Source organism: Delphinus delphis, chromosome 7 (assembly GCF_949987515.2).
Source record: "Delphinus delphis chromosome 7, mDelDel1.2, whole genome shotgun sequence".
NCBI lineage: Eukaryota > Metazoa > Chordata > Mammalia > Artiodactyla > Delphinidae > Delphinus > Delphinus delphis.
In genome coordinates this window covers 96,944,178-96,954,828 of record NC_082689.1, presented here as the reverse complement: position 1 = coordinate 96,954,828, position 10,651 = coordinate 96,944,178, and the positions used below count along the sequence as shown (strand labels likewise).

The window sequence follows — 10,651 nt, the reverse complement described above, 5'->3', positions numbered from 1 at the left end:
GCGAGTTGGAAAATGGAGCTCAGGGGCACTGCAATTCACAAACCTGCAGAGTTACAAAGGACAACTATTGTCGAAAAATATATTGAGGTAAGGCAAAGAAGAGGATTTGAAACCAACGCAGAATTGCAGGGAACAGGTTTCAAGAGGTAGATTGGAGTCTCCTTTAAAGTACAGGAAAAGCAGCAGAACTTCAAAAGATTGAAAGATTGGAAAAGATTCAACCTCCCCAGGGGTTTGTGGATGCTGAGCAGGAGGCTGTGCTGGGGTAAAGATTCAGCCTCCTCAGTGAGCTCTGGATGAGGATTTTGGCCTCCTGCTGGGATGGAGAAATTTCAGCTTCCTCTGGGGGCTCCATAGTTTTATCTGGGCTCCTAAAAAATCCCTAGGTAGGCTCTCCTCAGGGTAAATGGCATCCATACTGGGATCTAAATAGTCACCCTGCAACTGTTGTTCTAGGCCCTGAGTGCTTTTTTTGAAATTGGCCTGTAGTTCCAACAACTTTGGCAAGCTGTTGATGCTGAACTAGATCTTTCTTCAGGTTTGGGGTGAACCAATAAACTTCATTGGTTTTGAGCTCTTACTACCTAGAGGTGGAACAAGTATTTCAAATGATTGGTGACCTTCAGCCTCATCTAGAGCTATGTGTTTAGCCTTACTTTTGTGTCGAGAAAGGAGAACCAAGGACTGATTCTGATCCCAGTCGAGCACTGGAACTGCCTCTGGGAGCTTTTGATGTTGGGTTTGCTTGTTATTCAGATCCTGATGTGGAACAGCAAACTGATCTGGCCCTGTAGGCAGCTCTCCAACCGAATCCGTGTCCGGGTATGGAACCTCAGTCTCAGTCAACTCCTGATGAGGCGGGTCCAACATCTGCACTGGAGACGAGGACGTTAAGTAGTTAAAGCCCACGGCTTCTGTCAGGGGTGTAAGAGCATGGGACAATTTGGGAGGGGTTCTGAGGCTTGTGAAGACCAAGCTTCTGTCAGCCGCGCGGGGTTGGGGGTCACCTGCACGGGGCCCAGGGCCCACTCCGGAGGCTGAACTGCCTGCACTAGAAGCCACAGTTGTTCCCACGTGAGGAAGAGCCGTGGCAACCAAAGGCGCAGCCGGGACATAACATGCGGCGGCTCCAGGGGCAGTGACCCAGGCCACTGAGGAGCCGGAGCCACATCCTGCTTCCGAGCTGAACCGCTATGCCAGCGCTGATGCGACAGCTCACGTTAGCAACAGCGCGCCCCGCCCCCGCCTAACGTTCCACCCGTTATGACGTCTTTAGTGACGCCACCGTTATTAGCCTTGTGCGTAGATCCAATCCGCGCCACCACAGTGGGACTTTTTCCCAGATTCCCCAGGGCGCAAGCCATCCTTCCCCTTGCAAAGGCGACAATTGCCTCCCACCGGGCCCTCTTCCCAGCCCCGCCCTGCGCTCCCTGGCCCCAAACAATGAGGCGGGACTGGGCTGCAGAACCGAGTGGCCCCAAACTCCAGCATCCCAGGGGTGCAGGGGGGGTGGGAAGGATTCAGACCTTCCCAAGGAAACCACAGGACCTGGCATTCTGGGAAATTCAAAAGTGCTAGTCCAATTCTGGCAATCTGAACTCTTCCTCCTCAAAGCTGAAGTCTGAGAGACATTCTTGCTCCCTTTGGCCACACGGCTGACAAGAAAAGTAGCTGACCTGCAAAATGAGCACCAGTAAGGGTGGCGGAAGGGGAACACACCTTATAATTATTCGAAAATGTTGCCATTTCCTCCAAACTCTCAGGATTCACGTCTCATTATTCAAACACCACTCTGTTATTAGGGGTCACTACTGAATCAGGGATGACTCCAGAACTTCTATAGAAGCGCTTTGGGGCAGGTGAGCAATTCATTCTGGGAAACAGAGTCTAAAACCAAGTGAATGGCCCTTTACATTAGCATGGGAAAACTTCCCCCATCCCACCTTGTCTCAACAGAGCCATTAATCTAGAAAAAACTACAGTGTCACTTTCCACAGGTCTACCCTGTGTGCACACATGGAGAAGACACTTAGAATGTTAAAGTCAGCATCTTAAGTAATTTTCTTGAAATACTGGAACTAGCACACAGCTTAATTTCTTCACATTCCTTTTCATAATCTATTTAATTTTAGTCCTTTTTAATTGTCTGGTACACCTTTAACACCTAAACTCCAAGAGAGAAGGAGCTTCACCTTATTTCCAGTGCCTAGAACATAATGGTTTCTAAATGGAACTGATTCCAAGATTGGCCTCATTTAGGAGTGGATCTGTTGTTATAATCAGGTTTCCAAAATCTTTAGTATCAATACGGAACCCTTTCCTCTCACATTTCATAGGAAACTAGACTTCTTAAAGCCCAAACATGGATACGTTTCAAGTTTCCTTGACTGATTTAAATTGAATTAAAATAATTATTTTGTACAGGAAAAAACTTTCAAAATTTTTCCATTTTTCAAAACATAACCACCTTTTCTTTCTCTACTTTCTTCCCTTCCAAACAAACTTTGCAACATTGAGGTGAGTTAAGTAATCAGAAATCTAGCCAAAAATTAGCTCTCAATGACATGAAACACATATTTTGCTCCTTTTAAATAAAAATCCTATATGCAGTACATTAATGTTTTCTTTCAGAAATTACATTGAAATTACTTAAGCCCTAATTCGAGGCATCCATATAACTGGTTTACAGAAAGGTTCTTTGGCAAAATATTTAACACAAGATATATATGAGATGCTGAGATCTGGGTAATATACCTTACTTGAAAGGCATGAATAGTTTTTAAATAGTGTAGCATAATCACACTTAAGACCATAGTTACTTTGTTTCCAAATCCCTGCAATTCTATTTGAGGGGATTTCTAAAAGTCCTGTGTCTTCTCCTGTGTCCACAACCATAGACGTACACTGGTGGCCCTCAATCCTGCTCTCCAAACTTCAAGTAAGGGGCCAGAGCCAAGGCGCTGGACTTGGAAAAATCCTAGAAATTCCCTGCCTCAAAAGCAGTTTCAGAGTTTCACCTTTTCCTAAGGAAGACAGAACTGAATAGATATGCTGAAGTCTTCCAAATCCTGCTGGGTGTCTTGAATTATGGCTCCACTGGCTGTGTACCCCTTGAGCTTTTATCTCCACAGACTTGAAATAAAGCCTGTAGTTCCTCTTCGGTTCCAGCATCTGTGACCTCTTCACAGGGTCTATATGCAACACCTGTTTTACCACTTTCTGAAATAAAGTTAACAAGGATCAATTCAGCAGTTTTCTTGTTCTAAAACTTCCTGTATACAATGGTAGCACCCAATAATTAGACATTCTTTTGATTTCTAAAAGCAGAAAATAAGAGCATTTTCCTAGAAGTTCCCTCATCTGACACTACAGTTTTTATTATAATTATTTGTGAAAACATATATAAGAAGTATCAACTTTGGTTCAAAAACTTTATGATCTTGGAAATATGACCTAAGGAATAAGGACATAGAAATTTAAAGCTGTGGAAACAAAAATATTCAATCACAATACGATTAAATAGGAAGGCATTAGGTGGGGATCAAAATGAGTTCAAACCTGGGATAGATACCACTGGACTATAATAGATACTTCCCATTAGAAGCAAGGCAAGTGCCTACTCCTTGGGACCAAACTTATACCAGATACAATGAACAAAGCTTTGGAGCAGAGAGAGAGAGCATTTGAACACTCTACTGGTAGAAACTAGCCCATGTACCGTTTGGACAATACAGCTTTCCTCAAGGCAAGCTAGAGAACCAGGCTTTTTGGTCTAAGGACTTTTGGGTACATATAAGGAGTACCTTGGCATATTAGGCACAAACAACCCAGTCATTTAGTTTGGTTCTTAAAAGTTGTTACCCAGAGTTGACAGCTGATGTAGATTCTGTCTGATAACCAGGGAAGTCAAACTTCACTGGAAGGACTACCCAGGCTGGAAGGCCAAGACCAATCCAGGGTCAACTCTTACAAGCAAATAAGGTCTCTGACAACTTAGCGAGGATTTCTCAGTCTCTAAGCCTGCAGGGCTGTGAAGCAGGGGAGCAATTCTGTTCCGGGAATCTACTAATCATAATGTGTCCTTTGGGCCAGCCTGTGACATTCTCACTGCTGTATAACTCGATAGGGAACACAATCAATGCTATTCAATAGCATGACCAGTTTCAAGGCTCACAAAAACGTAGCCGATTATTATATAAGAATCATATTCACCCAATATATCAGAAATGAAGACTGAAATTAAACTGATTCCAAAAACATAATCTAAAAAACTTTTCAACAAGAAAATAACAATGATAATAATAATAGTCAATATATTTTGTCTGCTTACTATGTTTCAGGCATAGTTCTAAGCTTTTTACATTCATCATCTCATTTACTCTTACAATATTCCCCATTTGGTGGTAAACTGAATTACTAACCCGATATGCAGATAAAGAAATTGCAGCTTAGAGATATTAAATACCTTCCAATGTCTCTGGCTGGAAAAACCTAAAATTGCAACAACAACAACAACAAAATCTAAGAGACAATGTTAGGACTCAAACACAGGTGTCCAAGGCTTATAAATCATTACACTATTCTGTATGATAAGCAAGCAATTGAGGAAGAAGTGGATCAAACACTTTCTGTATGAACTGAGGCAAGTCATTCTACATCTAAACACTGGGGACAATAATATTTGCTGTCGTTCTTCTCTTAAATGCCACAAAGAACAAATTTAAAACTGTTGCTGTGAAAGCATCTGATGAATGAAAGAATATGTAATGTTTTAGATAAACATTATTTTCATCCAATTAACTTTTCAAATAAGTTTATTTGCTCACTGAAGCTGAAGCACTTCAACGACAATCAAAAAGGTCTTACCTAAAACCACAATCAGCAGTTTCTGGATGCATCTGTCATAGCTTTCTGAATAGCAAGCTTCTGGGTTACCTTCCTTTACATAAGGAATGATAATGACCCTAAATCCAACCAAAACAGATGAATTTAAAATGCCTATATGAATAACTGATTTCTAGGTTATATGTTTAAAACTAAAAATGCATCTGTGATTCTTAGAACATTACCTTAGTGATTAAGGGCAGGAACAACACTGGGGTACGGGTGAATGTCTCTGTTGCAGGTATACCCTGGCATGGCACATTTTTACTGCTCAGATCTATTCTGGAAGTTCCTAAAATACTCCATGGCAAATGCAAACCAAGAACGTGCCACAAATCTCATATTACTCACAGATTTCAAATGGACAAGCTGAGGCTACACTGCTACAGACACTGCTCTCATGTGCGTAAAGGGCTGGATTCATACAGTGAGGTAGATTTGGTTGTAGAGCAGATGATCTGGCCTGTCCTCAACCATCACCCACTCAGGTGGATGGTGGAGCCTCCTCCACTCCATTCGCTAACAGCCCTGCCTCTGACTTAAAACCCTAAGCCCAAGTGCCATGGATTCTAGGAATAAACTCAGTACCAATCGGAATCCCCTTTCTAGGGATCTACATTTACTCTTTATGCTCAGGCCCTTCTATAGGAGGCAAAGGACTGAACATTTACACGAGTTTATTTCAATCTTCAGACAATGATTTTGTTGGGATAACTGAAGGCCAGAAGACACGTGTATTTGAAGGATTATTTTAGCGCAAAACAAATTATTAACAAAAAAAATACTAATAATAACTAATTTTCCCTCCTCCTAAGCTTCTTGGCAGGCAGTCAGTTCTAAAATTCTAAGTTTAAGGTGCTGTCAGGTATTGCCTAAGATAAAAACCTATATTGTCGGGCAGAAAAATTCTGCCCAGGGCTTTAGTTCCTTAGAAAAGGTGATGATGTATCTGAAAAGTGGAGTTTCAGAAAGAAAGGAAAAAAGAGAAATCCCACTCCCTCACCTCCCCACACACACACATACTGGAAAACAGACCTTCCTCCAACTTATCCAAAGGTTCCTCAGCCATGCCAACTCCAGGACTCCTGCACTCGTGGGAGGTCAACACCACCTCTAAAGCACAAAAGAGCTTCAGGCTTCGCTTCTGAAGTGGTGTCACAATATCTTCATTTTCCCTTTCTTCAAGGTCAGAAAGATCCTGAAGCTGTTAGGATTTTGAATTAAAGGCTAGACTTCAACATATTCTGTTGTTAGAAATAAAAACTAAACTCCAGCTATCCCAGGTAATAGTTTAGGTATGCTATAGCTTCAAAATCAAGTGGAACTTGCAAATGAATGACTAGATATGGACAACTATTTTTTATTATATACCAAACAAATACTAGAGAAAATTATGGACACCACCATCCAAGTCATTGAGATTATCACTAATTCTAGGTGGCAGGCCAATGCTCAGATACTTCCATGTGGAAGCCTCTCACATCTCCTCCCCAAAGCCCTGTTCTATTCTTCTCTCTAAAGTCTAGGAGTTCAATGTTGGAAGGAGTCTGGTTAGTCAAAGAAAGTCTACAGAGTTTACCTTGATGATCCTTTTTGACCATCCATGGAAACCAAAGTAGTAATTTGCCAATTCTTGGCATCTGGAGCTGTTTAGGGCAAGCGTATTATGATGAACCGCCTTCTCTCTGGTGCCAAGACAAACCTAAAGACATAAAAGACCTAAAAATATCACAACCCTACATAAAGACTTATTTTGGATATACCTGAGACTTATCAATACCAATTTTATAGAGTGTTTGTGAAGATTAAGGAGGACATTTTAAGCAATGAGTTCACAGTGAGCCCTAAATACATGTTATTTATTATTTTTAAGTCAGTACTTTTCTGCATCATTTCCAGGGCCCCTGATTATCCAGAAGGTTCTCTGACCTCCGGTGGTGAAAGTGATGATGAAAGCATCCAAGGAGGCCCAGCAGAAGCCTATTATGGGGTTGAGGGTAAGGAAAGGAATGGACTGTTTTAGTTGTTTCATCCTGTAGCTCCTGCTTGAGAATATGACCTGAAGAGGAGACAAGATGGACCTGCCACTGAATTAGGACCTTAATCTGTAGCAACCCCTCCTCAAGTTATTAACCCCTGTTAGAACAGGGAATATGTATAACTCTATAAAAGTAAATAAAGCAACCAAAAGAATTAGAGATTCATCTGCATTAACATGCTTCTTTGAGAGTACAAATATTTCCAGTCTTAACTCTCTAAAGAACTTACATATTACTGTGGATTTTTTACATCACTACTTCTTTCTTAAACGTCTATTTCCATTTTGAACAGGGTGTAGTTTATAAATTTAGTCATAAAAATTCAAATAATACAAACAAAATCAAAGCATTGTTAATTCTTCATTGATTTCTTTGTGCATCCTCCTCTGTCACTAGTTTATGAGCTCCTTAAGTGCTTGAAGGAACCATATATTATTCTTTCCTTCTTACCAGAAAGAGGAATAAATCTTGGCATATAATAGAGGAGTGATGGTCTGCTGACTGAGTGAATGAATGAGTACATAAGAAAATGAAATTACTTTCTCCAACTGAAGCTGCCTGCTGGGAAGGAGAAATGAAGATTAATTTTTAAATGTTGAGTGTCGCATGGGAGGCTAGGTCCTGTACGGTGAGTCATAATGGAGCTGCCCTGGACAATTAGGAAGCTTCAGAAGGGCTCTGAGCCCCTGGGTAGTAGAGACAGTTGACATCTGGGATAACCTTGCCACAGTAGTTGCTGGCAAACCTTTCCCTTCATGCTACTGAGAAAAATTCAGATACATTACGCCTTTCCTTCATTTTATTTTAAGATGTTATTCTCTTTTCTTTATTTATAAAAAACACAGGGGATAAAAGATAGGAAGATACCTGCCAATGAATAAAATAACACATAATTGGAACTTCCGTGCTGGTGCAGTGGTTAACATTCCGTTATCCCAATGCAGGGGGCCCAGGTTCGATCCCCGGTCAGGGAACTAGGTCTCACATGCATGTTGCAACTAAGAGTTCGCACACCACATTTAAGGAGCCTTCAAGCCAAAACTAAAGGAGCCTGCCTGCTGCAACTGGGGAGCCCACATGCCACAACTGGCGAGCCCTTGAGCCGCAACTAAGGAGCCCACCTGTTGCAACTGAGACCCGGTGCAAGCAAGCAAATAAATAAATAAAATTGAAAAAGAACACATAAGTAAAGTAGGGAAAAATTTCGGGGCTGTGGGTAGTAAACTAAAGCTCTGCATTAAATATAGAAATCTAATACGAACGCCCGTTCCTCTCAACTATATAGTGACTTGGAGAACATTTTCTTCATTACTCTATCAGTGACGGGCTTTATGCTGTGAAAATCTCACAACCTACACTTATGGAATGGTCTTAATGTCCAATATAAGAAAAGAACTCATTACTCACAACTGATACCAAGTAACTGTTTCATAATCTTTCCAGGACCATCTGTAATATCTGAGTGGTATGTGAAATGGTCGCAGGGTCCGCAAATTAAAGAATGTCTGACACAAAATCATTTCAATCTCAGGGAGTACAGCCAGGATTGAAGAGGGTGTTAAACAGGATACAGAAGTGGGAGGCAGTGTACATGGAGTCCCATCTGAGGAGAGTTCTCAGATTCAATAAAGGTGAAATCAGTGAGTAAAGAAATATGGGTGAGAAGAGGCAGCAAGGTCAGTAGGAAGTAGCCAGAGCAAGAAGCCAATCAGCGAAGAAACACAATTATAAAGGGAAAGGTCTGGGAAACCTAAGCCTCACTCACGTATTCAGAGGAATTGAAAAAGTCCTTAACATAATGAAATGTTAATTCTGGGAAAGTAAAATTGGATGGCATGTTGATATGTAATAAGGTTTCTACAATGCATTAAAGAATATTTAACCATTTTCTGGAATCTGAAGTGAGTTCTTAATAGGCAGTTTGAGACTGATGATGATGATGAAGCCTCCTTTATCTTACATCTGACAAAAGTTTATCAAGCTCGGGACTTCCCTGTTGGCACACTGGTTAAGAGTCTGGGTGCCAATGCAGGTGACACGGGTTTGATCCTTGTCCGGGAAGATGCCACATGCCGTAGAGGAACTAAGCCCATGTGCCACAACTACTGAGCCTGTGCTCTAGAGCCCGTGAGGCACAACTACTGAAGCCCGCGTGCCTAGAACCCATGCTCCGCAACAAGAGAAGCCGTTGCGATAAGAAGCCCACGCACCGCAACGAAGAGCAAACTCCGCGCGCCGCAAATAGAGAAAGCCGGCGCGCAGCAACAAGACCCAACGCAGCCAGAAATAATTAATTAATTAATTATTAAAAATTTGTCACCCTCACACACTTAAAATCCACATAAATGTATATATAAGGAAGATTCTTGTGAAGATTTCTTAAATTAAGGGGCAGCATAAAATGACATGGGGTTTAACATCAGTTAAGTTATGGTTTGGCCTCTAGTTTCCACATTTACTGTCATGAACCTTAAGTAAGTCACTTAACCATCCTGAGTTCGAGTTTCTTCACCTAAAACAAAAGAAAGAAACAACTGGGGAACTGGGGGATCAGTGGAGCAGTGCATCTGAGAGCATTCTGTACACCACAGTGCTGTACAAACGCTGGCCGGTTTTGTTTTGTTTTTTCCCCCTGGGATCTTAGTTTCCAGACCAGGGATTGAACCCGGGCCCTCAGCAGTGAAAGTGCAGAGTCCTAACCACTGGACGGCTAGGGAATTCCCGATGGCCTATTAGTTTTAAATTCAGCACTTCATCCCAGTAGAGCGAGGAATTCCACATTTGGACCCACCTTCACTGGAGATGTGTGAAAAAGCTGCTTCTGGTCACACGCCTTTTGGGCTCTGTGGGCATCCCTTGCTGAATAAAACTTGATGATGGCATAGAACCCAGGACCACCCACTGCTGCATTTGGGAAGACTGGGACCGAATACAGAACACAAAACTGTGAGAAGACTGTGAACAGAGAATGCTTTAGGGTGGTCCTACGCTAAGTAAGTGCAGGAAATTTCAGGCCAAGGAAACCAAACCGCCCGTTCCCTTATACTCCCCCAGCCCTTTGCCACAGGTAACTGTGGTGAGGCTGCAACTCCAAATACTTCTCATTTCATGAACAAGTTTCCCTCTGAAATCCTAAGTTTCGAGAAATATTAGGAGGCAATGCCGTCTGTTGGGAACTATCTCTCAAAAATCTATGGGGGTGAGCTGACTGCTCAGGTCGTGTCTAGAACTAAGATTCCTCTCAGCGGAGACCACAGGCAGATGAGGTGCTGAAGCAGTACCCCGGGGCGCCCAGTTACTGGGGTGCGGGGCGGCTTCCTCCACCCAGCCCTCCGCTCCAACTCGTCTCACTTGCAAGGTCTCCGCCGTGGGTCCAGAGCTCAGCTCCCACACCAGCAAGGTTTTGTCACCCCCGATGGGAACCGCAAAAAGTACCAACTGCACCATCCCACCGTCACCGCACGTGCGCTGCTCGGGGCGCAAGCGGACTACACTTACGCACGTGCACCCGCGCTTTTTAAATACTTAGTGCCAATAAATCTAATATATAGAAAAATAGTTGAAAGGCCCTGAGTGTTTTGTAGATAGAAAAGCTTGAGATTCAGAGCAAGCTCAGAGCTGGACAGTCTAAGAATAAACTAGCTCTCCATTCCATTAGGAGGGCTAGGTAGCAGCTTCTGGTTATGGAACCAGAAACTCTCAGGCTCCAAATAGGACATAAAACAGCA

General features: G+C 42.5%; 1 protein-coding gene across 2 annotated transcripts; it reads right to left on the bottom strand.

Moving 5' to 3' along the window:
- Positions 1-1,574: 1,574 nt before the first annotated feature.
- Positions 1,575-10,370, bottom strand: LOC132428199 (RAD52 motif-containing protein 1-like). 2 transcript variants are annotated; one of them, XM_069540821.1, is made up of 6 exons: positions 10,275-10,370; positions 9,715-9,894; positions 6,464-6,586; positions 5,920-6,088; positions 3,134-3,219; positions 1,575-1,676 (listed from the first exon to the last, which is right to left on the bottom strand). In XM_069540821.1, exons 1-6 carry the CDS (start codon positions 10,368-10,370, stop codon positions 1,575-1,577), a joined length of 756 nt encoding a protein of 251 aa, XP_069396922.1. The 2 variants fall into 2 exon arrangements, with proteins under 2 accessions (XP_069396922.1, XP_069396923.1); XM_069540822.1 differs by lacking the exons at positions 1,575-1,676; positions 3,134-3,219 and adding an exon at positions 4,942-4,964.
- Positions 10,371-10,651: the final 281 nt, after the last annotated feature.

Coding starts and splice junctions, on each gene's coding strand:
- LOC132428199 (XM_069540821.1), bottom strand. CDS start 10,370: ATGGTGCAGTTGGTACTTTTTGCGGTTCCCATCGGGGGTGACAAAACC. Junction 6,089..6,463: donor GGTCAAAAAGGATCATCAAG/GTAAACTCTGTA, acceptor AAATCCTAACAG/CTTCAGGATCTTTCTGACCT. Junction 1,677..3,133: donor AACTACAGGCTTTATTTCAA/GTCTGTGGAGAT, acceptor CTCATTTTGCAG/GTCAGCTACTTTTCTTGTCA.